At 37.3% G+C, this 22,500-nt stretch overlaps 1 protein-coding gene across 2 annotated transcripts in view; it reads left to right on the top strand.

Annotated features, from left to right (window-relative positions):
- Positions 1 to 22,500, top strand: part of LOC115217286 (dynein heavy chain 12, axonemal-like) — a 432,620-nt gene that overhangs the window by 242,309 nt on the left and 167,811 nt on the right. For both annotated transcript variants that reach the window (XM_029786929.2, XM_036507253.1), the window contains 4 exons: positions 4,654 to 4,846; positions 7,026 to 7,218; positions 16,569 to 16,741; positions 17,198 to 17,338. In XM_029786929.2, the coding sequence (XP_029642789.1) occupies positions 4,654 to 4,846; positions 7,026 to 7,218; positions 16,569 to 16,741; positions 17,198 to 17,338 (700 nt within the window). The remainder of the gene's footprint in view (positions 1 to 4,653; positions 4,847 to 7,025; positions 7,219 to 16,568; positions 16,742 to 17,197; positions 17,339 to 22,500) is intronic.

Genomic DNA, 22,500 nt, shown 5'->3' with positions numbered 1-22,500 from the left:
TATCGTTGGCGATTTCTTTTCCTCCGTCTTCCCTTCCTTGGATCTTTCCTTTTCCTATGTTCCTGACGAAGAGCTCCGCTCGAAACATTAAATCCTCCTTCTTTTTTTCCTTTCCCGAGCATCCAATAACACTATACTTGTTCTACGTCCTCGCGTTGTTGTGTTTTCTCTTTGTCTTTTCATGTTTGGATTAACTTTATATATATATACATATATATATATATATATATATATTACCTGCACCCCCCACTATCTCTCCCTCTCTTTCCACTGGTGGAACCTTTCTCAGCTAGACCCCCCCCCCAACTCAGCTCTAGAAAAGCTCGAACCGATCGTGACCAATGCCGGACCCCCCGGCCCCTGTGCAGGTGGCACGTAAAAAGCACCCAATCCACTCGCGGAGTGGTTGGCGTTAGGAAGGGCATCCAGCCATAGAAACTCTGCCAGATCAGACTGGAGCCTGGAGAGGCCTCTGGCTTCCCAGACCCCGGTCAAACCGTCCAACCCGTGCTAGCGCGGAAAACGGACGTTAAACGATGATGATGATGATGATGATATATATATATATACATATACATATGCACACTTTTTTTATTAAAGCTGCAAAAACACCACAAAAAACTGTTACTCAGAGTTTCACAGGCTGCTTTTGAAGCTTTGATTAAAAAGCATATTACTCTGCCTTCAGTATTCAAGTACTATTTTTTCCACCTTGTTTTCTACTTATGTACTTACTCATGTATACACACACACACACACCCTAAGCATCATGGGACTCAAAATAACAATTGGGACTGACCTCACCACGCATAGATATATATATGGAAAGTCCATCTTTGAAATTCCCTGCATTAAGATCTGAAATGTAAGATCTTCTCTACCCCGATGATAGAGCCTCATCTCATCCAATGTTAATTGCTTCCATACGGCCACATATTGTGATGAACTAAATCTACCAACATTATTATGGATCACTGAGACTCCAGAAACGGCTGTTGGACTTATAACATCTTCCTTCAACCCCTTTAATTTTCTCTGTCATTTGTACTCTTTGTAAGTTGGACCTATTAATATAAATATCTATATATTTGGACTTAAATATTCATCATCTGAATGTTTCCACCTTTTGCTTTCTCTTTTTTTGAATGTATACACATATACATATTTTGTATTTGATGTATTTAGTATATTGATGTGTCTAATTTGTCTATCTGCATAATTACCTCTATACCCACTCAACTTGATCCCTTTTAAAGCTTTTCTCTACCTTGTGGAATGATCCCCTGTAAAGATATTGGATTTTAAGTATGAATCTTTTGAGTGCCTTCTATACAGAGAATATCTGGATCTCATCTGTGAACTATATATATATTTATATATATATATATATATATATATATATATATATGATTGCATATACATGCATGACTGTGTTAAAAATGTTTCTTCTAAACCACAAGGTTCTGGGTTCAGTCCCACTGCATGGCACCCTGGGAAAGTGTCTTCTACTATAGCCTCAGGCCAATCAGAACCTTATGGGTGGTTTTGGTTGATGGAAACTGAAAGAGGCCCGTGGTGTGTGTGTGCATGTCTGTGTCATTGTGTGCTTCTTTATTAGATCAGTAGACACACACACACACATACAAGGGGATGTTGAAAACTTCTTGGCCTTAAGTGCATTGTGAAAAGCCTGATTGGAAACTGAACCGTCCTAGTTCTTTTGCAGTGGTTAGAAAAACTGAAGGGCCGCTGCACAAAATGTGTGAATCTGAGAGGAGAATCAGATCAATAAAATCATAATTAACTGATCCTTCTGTTTTTCCCTTTACCCAAAGCCAGGAACTTTTCAGCAGCACCTCATATATATATATATAATTATATATATAGGCGTTGGAGTGGCTGTGTGGTAAGTAGCATGCTTACCAACCACATGGTTCCGGGTTCAGTCCCACTACGTGGCATCTTGGGCAAGTGTTTTCTACTATAGCCTTGGGCCGACCAAAGCCTTGTAAGCAGATTTGGTAGACGGAAACTGAAAGAAGCCCATCGTATATATGTATATGTATATGTGTATATGTTAGTGTGTGTGTGTTTGTCCCCCCCAACATCGCTTGACAACAAATGCTGGTGTGTTTACGTCCCCGTAACCAAGCGGTTCGGCAAAAGAGACTGATAGAATAAGTATTAGGCTTACAAAGAATAAGTCCTGGAGTCGATTTGCTCGACTAAAGGCGGTGCTCCAGCATGGCCACAGTCAAATAACTGAAACAAGTAAAAGAGCATATATATGATGGGATTCTTTTCAGTTTCTGCCTACCAAATCCACTCACAAAGCTTTGGTCAGCCCAAGGATATAGTAGAAGACACTTGCCTAAGGTTTCATGCAGTGGTACTGAACCCAGAACCATGTGGTTGGTAAGCAAGCTACTTACCACACAGCCACTCCTACGCCTATATAAGGTAGTCCAGGGGTAGGAAAGTCAGCTAGAAGAACAATCAGAATCAAAGAGTTACAGCAGTAGGAAGACGGACAGACAACAACTGGCATAAGAAATGTATTTATCTGAAAAATTGCATATTCAATTTACATTATGTAATTAGTTCATCTCTTTAAAATCATTATGAATGGTTGAAAGACTGGTTGATATAACAATGCATATAATACAAGCAGGTGAAATACTGAGACAACATTGTCGGTATACATAAAAGCAAAGCAATGTATCCACTAGCGTGGATTTTGATAGCTCTATGCAACGGAGATACTACATTCGCTTAAGAAAATGAAGGGCTTTCATATTGTCAGTTATTGTATCGACAGAGGAAAGTAATTTTCAGCCATTCATGAAATAGTGACAATTCATGAATAATGTCAACACTCATATTCATTGTCCAAGAAATACAGACAGATTGATAAAGAAAGAAAGCGAGAAATCTTATAATTTTAATTTTGTGTTTCAGGCATTATGTGTGTATACATCTATAAATTTCTTCAGGTGTGGCTGTGTGGTAAGCAGCTTGCTTGCAAACCACATGGTTCCAGGTTAAGTCCCACTGCATGGCACCTTGGGCAAGTGTCTTCTACTACAGCCTCAGACAAACCAAAGCCTTGGGAGTGGGTTTGGTAGATGGAAACTGAAAGAAGCCCATCGTATATATATTTGTGTATATATCTATGTGTGTGTGCCTTTGCGTCTGTATTTGTACCCCTATCAACTTTTGACATCCAATGTTGGTGTGTTTACATCCCCATAACTTAGCGGTTTGCTAAAAGAAATTGATAGAATAAGTGTTAGGCTTACAAAGAATTAGTCCTGGGGTCAATTTGTTTTTCAACTAAAACCCCTTAAGATAGTGTTCCAGCATGGCTGCAGTCAAATGACAGAAACAAGTAAAAGAGTAAAAGAATATATGTATACATATATCAATATAAATATATATATATGGATCTAGGAATTTTCCTCTAAAACACTTCGGTCTAATGGGCTATGGTCTAAAGAACTTTGATCTAAAGTGACATTTGTATAAATGCACTATAGTCTAAAGACATTTTTGTCTAAACTCACTTTGGTCTTATAACTATTTTGTCTATAGAATCTCAAAAAGAAATGCAAAAGATCTAAATAACTATACTCTAATAATCCTTTATGTCTTTAGATGAAAACGCTTTTAGACCAAAGTGCTGTATCCCATATATATGTGTATATATATATATATATCATTCATATAAATACAGTGTACATTTAAACACATAAGAGATGACCATCATAGGACACCTAACATGCTAGAAGGTGTAGCCAAAATCCAAACCACTATTAGGGGTAATTTCGAAGGGAATGAAAAATAAAAGCATTTACTATCTATCTCCTGGCCCATGGTTTTGAACTCTAATTAGCAAACAAAGTAATTTGCTAGGGAAAGCTCTAATCAGCGGGAACGCCAAAAGATTAACATGTAAGTACAAGGCAATACGGTACATGTATATATACGCATAAACACACTCCAGGCTTCTTTCAGTTTCCATCCACCAGATTCACTATCAAGGCTGATTAGCCTAGGGTAATAGTACAGACACATACTCAAGGTGCCACTCAGTGGGACTGAACCCAGAACCACATGGCTGGAAAGCAAGCTTCTCAATCTCAGAGGTATATCAGTACCAATGCCATGTCTATGTCGTTAATCATTCTCTCTTCACTCAATTAACAATTGGTACATCTGAGTAATTAATAGCCATGCTTAATTAGGAACGCACATTTGTTTTCATCAAAATTATATAGTATTATGTATATATCCAATGTGAAAGCACATGACTTAGTGATTAGGATATTCAGCTTGCAATCACAAGGTCGTGAGTTCAATTCCCAGCAGCGTGTTGTGTCCTTGAGCAAGACTCTTTATATCACATTACTCCAATCCTTCAACTGGCAAAAATGAGTAGTACCCATATTTCAAAGAGTCAGTCTTGTCACACTCTGTGTGACACTGAATGTCCCTGAGAACTCTGTTAAGGGTATTTGGCCACATGCACACTAATTTCACAAGCAAGCTGATCCGTTGATCGGATCAACTAGAACCCTTGTCATCGTAACCGACAGAGTACTGATATATATCCAATACTGATTTTTGGGTGTCTTTTTTTTTTCTCTGTTGTAGCTGGCGTCCGAATGATTCGTCTTGGAGAAAACAATATTGAGTATAGCATGGATTTCCAATTCTACATCACAACTAAACTAAGGAACCCTCACTACCTGCCAGAAATAGCTACCAAAGTATCACTGCTAAACTTCATGATAACACCAGAAGGTCTTGAAGATCAACTGTTGGAAATAGTTGTAGCCAAAGAACGGTAAGATTTACTCTCTCAGTTTTGTTTTTGACACCAACTTTTTACATATATTTGAGGCATTTAAAGACACATGCATACAAACACACACATGCACACACACACACACACACACAGAGTAAAATTGAAAATAATAAGAAAGGATAATGATAAATTGTGGTGGAGATGATGTTTATTGTGAAACATCAGAATAAGAGTGAAAAGAGAGATAAAGCTTGCTCAGTGTCATAATAGAAAAAGAAAGTGAGAGACTGAGTGAGAGTGGGAGTTAAAGCAAACATACAAGAGAAAGATCAGAAAGTAAAATGATGGGAGGTTGAAAGGTAGGAGGCTGGAAGTGGAGGGGAGAAAGATGGTATATGAATACATAGCAAAGTCTGTGACATCACAGCATCTTTTGTTGCTCATACACTCATTCTTATCTCTCTTTCTCTCTCTTTCTCCCTCTCTCACTCACTCACTCACTCACTCTCTGCATTTGTTTGAAGTAGTTTTTGATATATAAAATAATGGTATCATTAGTTGAAAGTATTAGTTCACTGCATGTAATAAAATGCTAAGAACTTCTGTATAACTGTGTATAGGCATGTTTGTCAGTCTATGTATGTAAATGTGTGTGTGTGTGTGTGTGTAAATATACATTTCATGATTTTCTACAAACTTCTAATGGTTTTGCAGTTTTCAAAATAACTGGTATTTCCATGGGTACTGCTAGTATAATGTGCACATATAGTGCTATTCACTAATATTCTATTTTATCATATTTTTATATTTTTATTATCATATTACTATTATTATTATTATTATCATCGTCATTGTCGTCATCATCATCATCATCATCATTTAATGTCTGTTCTTCCATTTGTATTATTTTGAATAGAAATGAAATGATTTCACAAATCTAAACTTGTGTAACATTCTCTTCACTGAAATACAATTTCACATATTTTTATGGTATATTTTTCAGTTTCAATTTATGGAGCTGTTACACACAACTTTTAAAGGCATTTATATTCCTCCCAGCCTTTCTCATCTGTCTGTCTGTCTGTCTGTCTGTCTGTCTGTCTGTCTATCTATCTATCTATCTTTCTGTCTATCTGTCTATCTATCTATCTATCTATCTATCTATCTATCTATCTATCTATCTATCTGTTTATCTATCTATCTAAGTTAAAATCCTGCTGAGAGGTCAGCTTTACGTTTCATCCCTTAAGGGCTGATAAAATAAATTAGCAGCCAAATACTGAGTTTAATGATATCGTCTAACTCTCTCCCCACTCTGAATTGTTGTCCTTGTACCTAAATTAGAAACCATATACTTTTAGATTCAACACCACTGTGGTACCTTGAGTAAGTATCTTCTACGAGAAGTTACTGAAAAGTTCCGGTCTTTAAGAGTACTACAAAATGCCTGGTCGGAGGCACAAGCTTCCGAGTTCTTTTACAGGGCTTAGAAAAACTGAAGGACCACTGCAATAAGTGTGTGAATCTGAGAAGAGAATATGTTGAATAAAATCATAATTATCTGATTCTCTTGTATTTTCTTGTATCTAAAGCCAAGAACTTTTCAGCACCCCTACGTATTGTAGCCCCTGGGTTCAATATGACCCACAATAAATTCCTTATGGCTGTGCCCCAGCATAATCATCATCATTGTCATCATCATTTAACGTGTGTCCTCCATGGGTGGAATGGTTTGACAGGAGCTGGCAAGCCAAAGGACAGCACCAAGTTCCACTGTCTGCTTTGGCATGGATTTCATAGGTGAATGCCCTTCCTAATGTCAACCACTTTACAGAAAGGCGGCGAGCTGGCAGAAATGTTAGCACGCCGGGTGAAATGCTTTGTGGTATTTCGTCCACCACTGCCTTCTGAGTTCAAATTCCGCAGAGGTTGACTTTGCCTTTCATCCTTTCAGGGTCGATAAATTAAGTACCAGTTATGCACTGGGGTCGATGTAATCGACTTAATTCCTTTGTCTGTCCTTATTTGTCTCCTCTATGTTTAGCTCCTTGTGGGCAATAAAGAAATAAGAATGGACTGGATGCTTTTCATGTGGCACCAGCACTGGCAAGGTCTGTTTTGGCATGGTTTTATGGTTTGATATCCTTCAGTAGCTGAAAAACAGTAAAAGAGTTAAAAGACTTACATTTTCCTTTTGGTATTTCTTTTCTTCTCTCAGACCAGAACTAGCTGAAGAACGCCAGGCTTTAATTTTTCAAAGTGCTGCCAATAAGAGACAACTGAAAGAAATTGAAGACAAAATTTTGCACACTTTGTCAGAATCCAAAGGAAATATTCTGGAAGATGAATCTGCAATTCAGATTTTGGATTCATCGAAAATTCTGTCCAATGACATCTCAAAGAAACAAATGGTTTGTAATTTCTTTTATTATTCCAAGAACTGAATACAAATGCAATATGACAGGCATGGCTGTGTGGTGAAGAATCTTGCTCTGTAACCACATGGTTTCTGGTTCAGTCCCACTGTGTGGCACCCAGGGCAAACGTTTTCTATGATAGTCCTGACCTAACCAATGCCTTACAAGTGAATTTGGTTGACTGAAACAGTTTAGAAGTGTATCACATATATGTGTGTATGTGTTTGTATATATATATTGGGCTGGTGCATAATTATTGTGGCACTTTTTCAACAAATTTTATTCAACAAAAATAACAGTATTTAACACAGCCAAGCAAATGGGAAGCAGTAATTGAAGTGGATGGTGAATATGCTCCGGAATAATCATTTAAAGATGTTTTTGTTACATGTCATTATTGTTTTTGTTGAGTAAAATTTGTTGGGAAACAGCTGCAATAATTATGCACCAACTCAACACACACACACACACACACACACACATACACATGTGTGTGTGGGTTACAGGTAAGTTCACTGCCATCAATTCACCTTGAAGAAAGTTCACTGTGGAGAAATTTCACCGAGAAAATATATTCATAGTATCTCACCATTATTAGTTAAAAACTATTTTACTGAAAAAACCAATGCTTTCATGATGGTGAACTTTCCCTGAAGTGAATTGATGATGGTGAACTTATCAGACATGATGTGTGTGATCGTCATCCCTACTGCTTGACATCTGCTGTTGATTTCTTTATGTCCCTGAAACTTAGTGGTTCAGCAGTAAAGACTAATAGAATAAGTATACAATTATCATCACCAACCCCTAGACTTTACTTCTTGAGTCCTATAGCTCATACGGCTGGTTACCCTGTTTTCATGGCCTGTATGTGACCAAGATCACAACATTTCCCTTGAACAGGATACCAGTCTGTTACAGGATTACCCACTAACAGCTGAATGGATTAGAGCAACAGGAAATGAAGTGTTTTGCTCAAAAACACAATGCATTACCTAGTCTGAGAATTGAAACCATGATCTTGTGAGTCATGAGTGTAACATCTTAACCACTAAGCCATGCACCTTCACATAGAGTAAATACCAGACGTAAAAAAAAAAACTAAAACATAGGCACAGGCATGGCTGTGTGGTAAGAAGCTTGCTTCCCTACCACATAGCTCTGGGTTCAGTCCCACCGTGTGACACCTTTGGCTATTGTCTTCTACTATAGCCTTGGGCCTACCAAAGCCTTGTGAGTGGATTTAGTAGACAGAAACTGATAGTAGCCTGTCATATATATATATATGTATGTATTTGTGTGTTTGTGTTTGTCCCCCCCACCATCATTTGACAACTGAAGTTGGTGTGTTTACATCCCCGTAACTTATCAGTTCAGCAAAAGAGACTGATAGAATAAGTACTAGGCTTACAAAGAATAAGTCCTGGGGTCGATTTGTTTGACTAAAACCCCTCAAGGCTGTGCTCCAGCATGACTGCAGTCAAATGACTAAGACAAGTAAAAGAATAAAGTATTGCCCTTGTGGGCAATAAAGAAATAAGAATAAAGTTTTGAGATGGATTTGTTTACTGAAAATCCTTCAAGGCTGTGTCCCAGCTTGGCCACAGTCCAATGACTTGAAGTGAATAAAAGATAAGAAAAATGGCAGAAATAATTATCATTAAAAATTTATTAGTATTTTATCTTTCTTTTTTTTCTTTTAAACTTTGCTACTGTGCTGCTGATATTCAACATCAGATATATTCATTTCAGTTTTGCATTAATAAACCATTACCATAACCTTCTTTACTTTGTTTGGGTCTTAGCCCTTTTATGTTGTCTGCAACTTGTTTTATAGCTTCTTTATTAATTAATATGTTTTCTGGTATAATCAATATGTTCAGTATTACACCATTTTCAAAGAATCAGGGATTATCAAAGAAGACATTTGCCCTATGATATGTAAATAAAAAAAAAAACTAAATTTACCGTTACTAATATTATTATGCAATTATTATAATTATTAAGGTGCGCTGGCAGACTCGTTAATGTACAGACTCGTTATTGTGCAAAATCCTGAGTGGCAGTTCTTTCAGTTTAATGTTCTGAGTTCAAATTCCACCAGGGTCGACTTTGCCTTCCATCTTAGGGTTGGTGTAGCCAACTTACTTCCTCAAAATTGCAGGTTTTGTGCTAAATTAAGTGTTGTGGCAGACACCCCCAAGTGAGAAGTGGGCTGTTCCACTACTGATAAATAGTGGACAGACACAGCAAGCAGTGTCAGTCGGCGAGGTTCGCCGTACAGGCCAGTCACACAAACAATGAAATACATCATCATAATGCGAGATATAATCATTAAGAAAGAATCATTGTTTTTATTATTATTATATCATGGTATCTGAGTTCAAATTCCGCCAAGGTTGATTTTTGCCTTTCATCCTTTCAGGGTCAATAGATTAAGTACCAGTCAAGCACTGGGGTTGACATACTCAGTTAGACCCTTCCCTACGAATTTCAGGCCATTGTGCCTATAGTAGAAAAGATTATTATAGCATATCATAAGGTGGCAAGCTGACAGAATTGTTATCATGCCAGGCAAAGTACTTATCGTCGTTTCAATTTCCTTTATATTCCTCTTGATGCCTTTTGATATTGTTCCCAAGGACCCAACAATAATTGGCACTATCTTCACCTTCTTCATTTTCCATATTCAGGCTATTTCTTACTTAAGATGGATGTATCTATCTTTTCATCTTCCTTCTTGACTATTCGTGGATCAAAGGAGCATGCAACATCAACCATATAGCTTATGAGGTTCACCATGTCCCCCACCACCAGGTCCAGTCTGTTATGCTCTAGCACCTGATCTGTTTGGATTGGGAAATCTCAAAGGATTTTGCTAGTCTCCACAGTTTCCAGTGTAGCACTTACCATTATTGTTATTATTATTATCATCATTATTATTATTATCTCTATATATATAAGCGGCAAAATGCCTATCTGTGTGTGTGTCCTTTATACAAATCTGCAATTTTTCAGTTATAGGGCTCGCACTTTCTATGGTCATTCAAAACCGTCCAAGAGTGGTCGTGCACATCTTTACATTTCCCCAGTCACCCTGCAAAGCCATTAAAATATCAATAGAAGTGACTTTTTTGTGAATTTTCTATCCAAAACCCAATCAAAATGCCCGAAACTTGATACGCCAATTGAATGCCAGCTAGCTGTATGTGATTGGTTGGAGATTTGGACAGTACTCGCGTGTATGTGCGCACGCACGCAGCTGTATATGCATGCACTAGCACTATGACCCAGCATTGCTGGGTCATAGTGCTAATTATTATCATTATTATTATTATCATTATTATTATTATTATTATTATTATTATTATTATTATTATTATTCAGTAGTTTTATTTTTATAGCGTGCTTTCACTTCACTACCGAGCGCAGCTCTGTGTGCCTTAGGTATGTGCTGTGATTTGTTGTGATGCTCTGATGGTTATTGTATGGAAAGTGTTCTGCGTAGGATGTGTGCAGTGCCTAGTAGTGCAATTTTCTGTTTGTTATATGTGTTTGTAAGTCCTGGTATTTTTGTTATGTATTTGTCTGAATTATTATTATTATTATTATTATCATTATTATCATCATCATCGTCATCATCATTATTTGTTGCTGTTGTTGTTTTGCCAGTATTCCATTACTAGATATCAATCTCCGACCAACAACCTTAGATATTTAACCCCTTTCTAACCATTCTTGCTGTGTAGATCAAACAAACTTTCTTATTATTTTTCACTGGTTTCATTTCGAATATATTATTTCTATGAAAAATTAACTGGAAACATTTTATTGTTTTATTCAGGTAAGAATGAAAGAAAAAGTAAAAGAGAGAGAGAGAGAGAGAGAGAGAAGGAAAAAAGCAAGAGAGGGGGAGAGAAGGTAAAAGAGAGAGTAGGAAAAGGAGAAAAAGAGAAAGTGTTTCCAAAGTAAGAATTCAATCAGAAGACAGAATTTATATCTGTAAAAATATGGTTTCTATCAAATGACAATTGCATAGAATTAGAAACCAGTAGTGCCAGATCCAATGTAGTTGTGTGTGTGTGTGTGTGTGTGTGTGTGTGCATGCGTGCGTGTGTGGATCAAAAGGCTGAGGAAGAAACACGGTGACCATCAATCAATTCCAGAGAGTTGCAGGAACTGACTGAGCCAGCAGGTGTAATTAATTATTGTGTAAAGGAATTTAACAGTTAACATTTAACAGAGAGAGAGACAGACAGACAGACAGACAGAGGCAGAGTGAAAAAGAGAGAGAGAGAGAGAGCAAAAGAAATTTATTCTCTTTATTTGTCATTGCTCCCATAATTCCATCATAGCAGATGGTTAATTAGATCTTGAATGATTTGTAAACAATTTGACTGACAAATATGATGTAGTATTTTCCAGCATTTATCTTTTACAATCTGCTGGCAATTTCCGACGAAATTTTTCAAAACAGATTGCAGAAAGAGAGAGAAAAATAAGAAAATGACACAAATTTGAAGGAAAAATATATTTTCAAAAATTTTCAAAAATCTATCTTTTAAAATAATAATTATAATGATGATTTCTTTTCTTTTATTACTGATAATAATGATATATAATAATAATAATAATTACCATGCCTGAAATTTTTTGAGGTAAGGAGCTAGTTGATTTAATTGACCCCAAAGGTCAACTGATACTTCGTTCACCAACCCAAAAGGACGAAAGGCGAAGTCAAGCTTGATGGCATTTGAATATTATTTATATTTTACAATCTGCTGGCAATTTCTGACAAAATTTTTCAAAACAATTTTCAGAAAGAGAGTGAAAAATTAGAAAATGTCACAAATTTGAAGGGAAAATATATTTTAAAAAAATTTTCAAAAATCTATCTTTTAAAATAATAATTATATTGGCGATTTCTTTTCTTTTATTACTGATTATAATGATGATTTATAATAATAATAATTACAAGGCCTGAAATATTTTGAGGGAAGGAGCTAGTTGATTTAATTGACCCAGTGATCAATTGATACTTATTTTATCAGCCTCAAAAGAATGAAAGTCAAACTTGATGGCATTTGAATAATAATAATGATGATGACAATAGCAATAATGATAGATGCATGCAACACCAGGCAGTGGTTCTCATGGTTTCTCATCTTAACTGATTGGAAGTGTTATCATGTGCATTGTTTTGTCTTGATATAAAAGACGGCCTACAGCAAATATTCTGCTCAATACCACAGATTTCCTTGTCAGTTGTTTGACCATAACCAGTTGAGCATGTCCCTTGGTGGTCGAGGATATGTGCATTTCTGATCACAAGCAGAAGTAGAGGGGGAGCATCATAGCCATGTGTTGAGAGGAATTCTTTGGGGTTTGGATAATTCACCTCTGGAAAAATGGGTGTTTTGTTCATTATCTTTAAACAACTCTTATTCATAGACCTTTTGAGTGGGATAGGCTACTCAACTTGAAGAAAATTCTAACTGGGCCCTTAACTGCAAGATTATGCACTGTTTATCTTGAGATCATTATATAGCACACCTGTGGTTGTGATGCATGTGCCTGATGTACCCTTAACAGACAGGTAGTCATAGTAAGTATATTGGGCTTCATATATTTGTATCCCAGGGTCAGTTTGTTGGCATGCACTGCTCTCACAATGATAATAATTTCTTTTATTTTGGCACATCATTATCATCGTTTAACGTCCGTTTTCCATGCTGGGATGGGTTGGACAGTTCAACTGGGGTCTGGGAAGCCATGAGGGGGTCTAGTAGATGAAATCGACCCTAGTGCTTGGTTGGTTCTTACTTTATTGACCCTGGAAGAAGGAATGGCAAAGTCAGTGGCATATGAACAATAGTGATAATAATAATAGTAATAATAATAATGATAATAATAATAATTTGAAGAAAAAAGGAAAAATAATAATAATAATAATAATAATAATAATAATAATTTTGACACAAGGCCAGCAATTTTGAGGGAGGTTACATCGGCCCCAGTGCTCAGCTTGATACTTATTTTATTGACCCCAAAAGGATGAAACGCAAAGTTCACCCTGGTGGAGGTTGAACTCAGAACATGAAGACAAATGAAATGCTGCTAAGCATTTAACCCAACAAGCTAATTATTCTGCCAGCTTGCTGCCCTAATAATAATAATAATAATAATAACAATAACAACAACAATAACAACAACAATAATAACAACAATATAATAATAATAATAATAATTAGTAAATTTTTTGGCTCAAAAAGCAAGGCCATGTAGGGGGACATGGAGTTATGTACAGGGTGGTGTTCATGTAAAGAGTTCAGGCCACTTGTGGTCAAGGGAGACTTTGAATCGAGCGGTCGTTGGCATCTTCACTATCTCGTCCGGCAGCTTATTCCACGGATCCGCAACCCGGACAGAGAAAGCCCCTCTCCTTCGATTGAGATGAAATCGTCGCAGATAGAGCTTTTTGGAGTGACAATAGTAATAATAATAATTATTATAATAATAATTAATAGTAATAATAATAATGGCTTGAAATTTTAACATGGAGCCAGTAGGTTTTTGAGGGGAGGGAGAAGTCAATTACACCAACCCCAGTACTTGACTGGTATTTTATTTTATTGACTCAGGAGGGATAAACGACAAAGTCGGCCTTAAAGGGATTTGAACTCAAAATGTAAAGAGCCAGAACAAATATCACACAGCATTTTTTTTTTCTGACATTCTTATGATTCTGTCAGCCCATTGCCTTATCACTGATTGTGGTGATGATGAGGAGAAGAAGGATGGTGGTGGTGGTGGTGGTGGTGGTGATGATGATGATGTAGTTTGATAGATGGTGACAGTGTATTCTGGTTTCTGTATAGATTCAGAATAAGATAGAGGCATCATCCCCATTTCTCATCAATTCAGAATTTATTTATGACGTTTATTTCATTTTTTTTTCTTTTTTGTTATAAGAGGTCAAAGTTTATGGCGATTTGTAACAAAAGATTTGTTAATGAATGTCGTTGACACCTGCTTTGACAATTTTTGAATTCATGAATTCACCAATGGTCGTTAACATCAATTTTGAGTTCTTAAACATCCTCACAAAAAATGCTTTACCATACACACACACATACACACAGAGTACAGCATAGAAATTATACAGTAACACAATATTTCTTATTTCTTTCTATCAGTATTTGATACTCCACCACCACTATCACCATTCCACCACAACTCCACAAGACTTTATCACAGTATCTCACTCTCTATGAATGATAGTGTGAGATACTCCTCCCTCTCTTTCTCTTTCTCTCTCTCTCTCTCACACACTCTCTCACTCCTCTTGATTTGGTGTGAAAATTTCCATATCAAAATAATGTATACAAAAATGATGGTAAATGGGAATTTAACAATAATATATGTGTGTATTGTGTGTGTATATATATATATATATATATATATATATATATATATATATATCCTATCTCTCGGTAATCTCTATCTCTCCCTTCCTCCCTCTCACTCTCTCCCCCTCTCTTCATAATCAACTAACAACAGCAACAGTTTCCAGTTAAATAACCATGTGGGTGTGTATATATATATATATATATGCACATATATATATATATATATATATATATATATATATGCACATATATATATATATTGTGTGTGTGTGTGTGTGTCATATGAGCTGAAACTTTTGAATATGAAATGATTGTAATATGATACACAAACATTTTTCAAATTATGTCTTTTATTTTCAATAATTTATTTTGAGTTTCTGTAAAAATTTTCAGTTTTTATTTCTCTTTGTTATATAAATAGAGACAAGCTTGGATTTGCTTTTAAGAAACTTGCTTTGCGACTGTGTTGTTTCAAGTTCAGCCCACGTTGAGCAAGTCTTGTCTACTGTAACCCTGGGCTGTCCAAAGCCTTGTGAGTGATTTTGGTAGGCAGAAACTGTGTGGAAGGCGTCAAGCTGGCAGAATCGTTAGCACAGCCGGACAAAATACTTAGTGTTATTTCGTCTGCCACTACATTCTGAGTTCAAATTCCACCAAAGTTGACTTTGCCTTTCATCCTTTTGGGGTTGATTAAATAAGTACCAGTTACACACCGGAGTCGATATAATCGACTTAATCCATTTGTCTGTCCTTTTGTTCCGTCTGTGTTTAGCCCCTTGTGGGCAATAAAGAAATAAGAAACTGTGTGGAAACATGATCTTTCTATTTGTCTATCTGCGTGTATATGTGTGTGTGTGTATCCATCCATACATACATACACACACACATACATACATACAGACAGACAGACAACGAAAGACAGAAGATGGAATATATGAGAATTTATTAATAGCCACAACAATTGTTTCGACACATCTAGCATCGATTCCGCTTGGGTGGGACACTCAACAACTGGTTCAGGAGCATCTGGTGGTGCAGACGTATCTCATCAGGTGATAAATAAATATAACTCGTGAAAACGACTGTTCTGCAATGTAGCTTTCCGTTTTGTGGAGAGAAAAGCAGTCAGACGGAGGAAATATTTTCATTTATATAGAAGATCAAAAATAAAATCATAGATGACAAAAGAGGAGCTTTGTGTTGATAGTGACTTTGAAGTTTCAACCTAAAGAATAGCAGGCTGAAACTTTGAAGTCACTGTCAACAAAATTTATTGTAAAAGAATAACATGTGTATGCATGTATGTGTGCATACATGTGTATGTATATATATAGTGTGTGAGTATGTATATATATATATGTGTATGTATATATAATGTATATACGTCATATGTATGTGTGCATATATATATATATATATATATATATATATATACATCTAAACTAATTATGACTTAATTTTCCACTCACACCGTCTCCGATGAAGAGATATTATTAATTAATATCCTAGAAACAGCTGTAAGACCTTTTATCTATAAATGCTCTAATATCTATACAGCCTTGGTTTTTTTATCTTGTTACGCAAAAAATTCTTATATATATATATATATATATATATATATATACATATATATATGAACAATGGGCCTCCTCACATTTTCTATCTCCTAAATTCACTCAGAAGGAATTGGTTGGCCCACCCAGCTCTAATGTAGGAGACACTTGCCCAAGGTGTCATGCTGTGGAACTCTGAATATGAAACCAGGTGATTCCGAAGTGAGCTTCTTAACTACGCAACCATACCTGCTCTTAAGTTTCTCATAATTTCCTTCATGCATTTCAAAGATGAAATATATAGCAGCCAGAGTTCTTATTGAACGACTGATGGCAATACATCATTGCACCAAGCCAATCTTGTGTCTCTTCTGTTTTCCAGGTGGCTGAGGAGACAGAAAAGAAAATTAATGCCTCAAGAGCTGGTTATCGACCAATTGCTAAACACTCTTCGACACTCTTCTTCTCCATTGCTGATCTTCCAAACATCGATCCTATGTACCAATACTCTCTCACCTGGTTCGTCAACCTCTATATTACATCAATCCATGACAGGTATGTTCAAGGACAATATGCTTTATGGCATTTGTTTCAACTCGTTATGTTCTGAGTTAAAACTCCACAAAAATTTACTTTTCCTTTTATCCTTTTAGGGTTGATAAAAACAGGGCCCAGTCAAGTGCCGGAATCAAAGTAAATGACTTGCCTGTCCCTGCTAGAAAATTCTACTGGCTTTTTGCCACAGTATAAAACAAATATTAATATTCTTTTCTACTCTAGGCGCAAGGCCCAAAATTTTGGGGGAGGGGACCCAGACAATTAGATCGACCCCAGTATGCAACTGGTACTTAATTTATCAACTCCGAAAGGGTGAAAGGCAAAGTCGACCTTGGTGGAATTTGAACTCAGAACGTAAAGACAGGCAAAATACCGCTAAACATTTTGCCCGAGATGCTAATGCTTCTGCCAGCTTGCCGCCTTATTATTAATATTATCATTTTGCTTTTGCAGTAATAAATCAAAGATCCTGGAGAAGCGTCTTCGTTACCTGTCCGAACATTTCACCTACAACCTCTATTGCAATGTCTGTCGGTCATTATTTGAGAAAGACAAGTTGCTCTTCTCATTCATTTTAACCACCAAACTACTATTGTAAGTAAACACATTTTCTATTGAATTACCATTGTGTTTGATGTTTAGTGGTGATGGTGTTGGTGGAGGGGTAGAATGGCTAAGCAGAGAAGTTCTTGGGTTACTTTCCTTCGGGTCAAGAGATCAAACATAAAGGCATTTGTGAGGTAGAAGACTAATTTTAAATTATTTCAATTTACTATCACTACCTGGGCTTTTCAGAGAAATTAGGCAAAATGGAACAAGCATGCTTTCGGGTTTCTTTCTCATCTCAATTCTTTTCAAAATTCAAGAAGGGCCGTGGAGGATGTTGTTTTTTTTTTCAAGTGTGGGTGCCCAGGAGATAGTCTCAACACCCTCTACGACTCTCCAGCTTAAACCAGTATACTGACTGAATCCCACATCTTATAGGCCATGACCCCTACCATCAACATCATAATCATCACCATCTGTGCCAATGACAAAGCCACTATTTGGCTGCTCAATCTACTAGAATATTCCTTGTTCAGATTTTTACCAACGTCGCCTTACTGGCACCTGTGCCGGTGGCATGTGAAAAAAGATTCGAGCAAGGTCATTGGCAGTACCACCTGACTGGCATGTAAAAAACACCCACTACACTCTCGGAGTGGTTGGTGTTAGGACGGGTATCCAGCTGTAGAAATTCTCCCCGATCAAGATTGGAGTCTGGTGCAGCCATCTGGTTCGGCAGCCTTCAGTCAAAATCGTCCAACCCATGCTAGCATGGAAAGTGGATGTTAAACGATGATGATGATGATGATGATGTGAGCTGCACAGTAACTTCACAGTGCTGGTGATATGAATATAACACAAAGAACATGTTGTAAAGTGGTTGGTGTTAGAAAGAGTATGTCCAATGCAGAAACCATGCTAGAGCAGACACTGGAATGTGATGCAGTCCTCACTGGCAAAAGCATTGATGCAATGATCGATTATATAATCGGGTGGTTGGTGTTAGGAAAAGCATCCAACTGTAAAGAACTTGCTAAAACAGACACAGTAGCCTGGGGTAGTCTTCTTCCTGGCTAGTTCCTGTCAAATCATCCAACCCATGCCAGCATGGAAGGCGGATGTTAAATGATGACGACAACGATGATGATGACTGCACTCCTCTTAAGAATTGATAAATCTCATACTGGCGTGCACAGATCAGAAGAAGACAATGAATACAGAAGCAGTCGAAGACTTCCAGCTTCTGGAGATCAGCAACACACTTTGGTTGATCTCCAGAAGATGGCATTCTTTGACTGCATATCTCAGACTGTATTTCAAATGACAACTTTACGCCTGCTGTTGTCTCTCACCTCTTGAGGGAACTCTTCTGGCTAGGAGACTACGGTGATTTGGTCATGCATTGTGGCACCCCATGATGAACTCATCCAGTAGGTGATAGCACCAGACCCTCCTCTGCATTGGCATTAGTGGGAAGTTGATCAGCTGAAGATCTGGTTCACAACAGTCAAAGCAGACATGGAGCTAATTTTCAGCCCTCGAGTCTTTGGCATTTGTCGTTGGAACTGGGAATAGCGTCAGCACACTGTAGAATCAACCGCCGACAGATGTGCATGGACTGCTTTGACTCGTAACTCACACTGTGAATTTAATACGAGCCAGTCAATCCTATGACTGGCACCCGCCAGATGCCAGGACCCCTGGACTGGTGGTACGTAAAAAGCACTATCCGAATTGTGGCCGATGCCAGCGCCGCCTCAACTGGCTTCCGTGCCGGTGGCACGTAAAATGCACCAATCTGACCGTGGCCGTTGCCAGCCTCGCCTGGCACCTGTGCGGGTGGCACGTAAAAAGCACCCACTACACTCGCGGAGTGGTTGGCGTTAGGAAGGGCATCCAGCTGTAGAAACATTGCCAGATAAGACTGGAGCCTGGTGCAGCCTTCTGGCTTCCCAGATCCCCGGTCGAACCGTCCAACCCATGCTAGCATGGAGAACGGACGTTAAACGATGATGATGATGATGATGATGATTGAGCCTTCCTGGATGAATGCCATTACAAGACAAGACAAGTGCATAAATCACTCTGATTATTTTCAGCCCTCGAGTCTTTGGGATTTGTTGTTGGAATTGGGTACGGTTTCAACATACTCCAGAATCAACCACCGACAGACTTGCACAGACTGCTTTGACCTGTAACACGGTGAACTCAATAGGAGCCAGCTTGACCCTTCCAGGGTGAATCTCCAGTGCATACACAACAAGACAAGTGCATAAATCACTCTGATTATTTTCTCCAAGTTCGTGGTCTCTTTCTCTAATTGAATCATTAATAAATATTATTGATTGCAAATTATGGCATAAGGCCAGTAATTTCAGGTGCTGTGGGTAAATTGATTACATCAGGCTCCTGTGATCATCTGGTACTTATTTTATTGACCCTAAAAGGATGAAAGGCATAAAGATGGACGAAATGCTACCAAGCATTTTGCCTGTAGGAGTGGCTGTGTGGTAAGTAGCTTGCTTACGAAACACATGGTTCCGGGTTCAGTCCCAATGCATGGCACCTTAGGCAAGTGTCTTCTGCTATAGTCTCGGGCTGACCAAAGCCTTGTGAGTGAATTTGGTTGACAGAAACTGAAAGAAACCTGTCGTATATATGTATATATGTGTTTGTGTCTTTGTTTGTCCCCCCCCCCATCATCGCTTGACAACTGATGCTGCTGCGTTTATGTCCCCTGTAACTTAGTGGTTCGGCAAAAGAGACTGACAGAATAAGTACTAGGCTTACAAAGAATAAGTCCTGAGATCAATTTGCTTGACTAAGAGCAGTGCTGCAGCATGACCACAGTCAAATGACTGAAACAAGTAAAAGAGTAATATTACCAAATTCTAATCTATTGCTTGTCCTTCTATCATACATCAGCCCCTTTGGCATCTGGCATAATGCCATCTCCTCTCAAATACTTCCTCCCAGTTAGTCAAAGGAGCTCGATACTGGAACATGGTGCAGTGCTTGGATCCATCAGATCCTATCAAAATGTCCAATCCAAGCCAGCACGGAACATGGGCTCTAAATGATGATGATGATGATGATGATGATGATGATGATGATGATGATAGTGATAGTGATGATGGTGATAGAGCTGGAGATATTTTGTAATAAATTATTGGTTGTTTTGATCTTGTCTAGATCTTGTCATGGGACAGACATACATATCTATTCATAAATATCTCTTCTGAGAACTTTCAAATAAATAATTGAATTTTTTTTTTTTTTTCACTTTTTATAAATCTGACCTTTGAACTTTACCAGTCCTGGTTGTAAAAGTGCATCTGTTGTATTAAGTCAGCTCACGACTCTTTCATTTTGCTTTTCTTTGTTTCTTTGTTTCTTTTTTTTTTTTTTGCTTTGTTTTCTTTTTGCAACAAAAATTACTTTGTTTTTGATGTTGTTGTTGTTGTTGTATACATTCAGTCTTAATGCATGTTGTTACAAGACAGCAGTGTTTGAGTAAAGATCTTCTAAAGCCCTTTTTTACTATTTTATTGCGCATGTTTTTTCTTCTTTAAATGGTCATTGACATTTATGATCTGGCAAAGTATTTATATATTTTTTTCTAGTTTGTTAAAAAAAAAACTTATGCATTATATATTGTTTCTTATAGTGTTAAAATCATCATCGTCATCATCATCATTTAACATCAGTGATGATGATGATTTTAACATCAACAATGTGAAAATCATCCACACCGCCCTTACTTTGTTTTAGTAATTCTGCCAATACACTATCCTTGCTTTCACAATTCTGCCAATGCACCACTCTTGCTCTAGCAATTCTGCCAATGCACCACCTTTGATCTAACAATTCTGGCAATACAGCACCCTTGCTCCAGCAATTCCACCAATGCATCACCCCTGCTCAAACAATTCTGCCAATACACCACCCTTGCTTAAACAATTCTGTCAATGCACTACCCTTACTCTAACAACTTTGTCAATACACCACCCTTGTTTTAGCAATTCTGTGAATATACCACCCTTGCTTTAGCAATTCTGCCAATACAGTAACCTTGCTCTAATAATTCTGCCTATATACCCTCTTCAAGACACATAATATACATTTAATGTACTATCGTTATTATAGAAAAATGAAAAATGAAATGTTAATTTAATGATATGATATTTTCATGACACATCCATTAGCTTCAACAATACATATCTTAAAGACTCCGCCGGTTACGACGACGAGGGTCCCAGCTGATACGATCAATGGAACAGCTTGCTCGTGAAATTAACGTGCAAATGGCTGAGCATTCCACAGACACGTGTACCCTTAACGTAGTTCTCGGGGATAATCAGCGTGACACAGAGAGTGACAAGGCTGACCCTTTGAAATACAAGTACAACTCATTTTTGCCAGCTGAGTGGACTGGAGCAACGTGAAATAAAGTGTCTTGCTCAAGGACACAACGCGTCGCCGGGAATCGAACTCACAACCTTACGATCATGAGCCGAATGCCCTAACCACTAAGCCACGCGCCCTCACACAATACATATACAAGTGTAGTGTATACCTCTCTCCTTTATTATATATACATATATCCGAACATAGCAGATAACAGTTAACCTTTGGATGTGATTTGGACCCTGTTGTGTCCACCACTCTGATTGGTTGGTATTGGCACAATTTGTTTCTTATACTATCATACCAATATGCAACCTAACCAATTGCAGCCTCCAAATAGATCACATGAGACAGTCTGTTCATAATCCAATTTGAGCCTACTGTTATCTATAAAAACTCAACTTCTCCTTGTCTCGAAGGATTTATGATGACCCCCCTATCTATCTATCTATCTATCTATCTATCTATCTATCTATCTATCTATCTATCTATCTATCTATCTATCTATCTAATCTATCTATCTAATCTATCTATCTATTTATCTATCTATCTATCCATCTATCTATCTATCTATCTATCTATCTAATCTATCTATCTATCTATCTATCTATCTATCTATCTATCTATCTATCTATCTATCTATCTACATCTATCTAATCTATGCTATCTATTTATCATCATCTATCTTCTATCTATCTATCTATCTATCTATTATCTATGTAATCTATCTATCTATTTATCTATCTATCAATCTATCTATCTATCTATCTATCTATCTATCTATCTATCTATCTATCTATCTA

The sequence above is a fragment of the Octopus sinensis genome, linkage group LG11, assembly GCF_006345805.1.
Source record: "Octopus sinensis linkage group LG11, ASM634580v1, whole genome shotgun sequence".
NCBI lineage: Eukaryota > Metazoa > Mollusca > Cephalopoda > Octopoda > Octopodidae > Octopus > Octopus sinensis.
The sequence above is the reverse complement of the archived record's forward strand: the minus strand, read 5'-3'. Positions and strand labels throughout refer to the sequence as shown.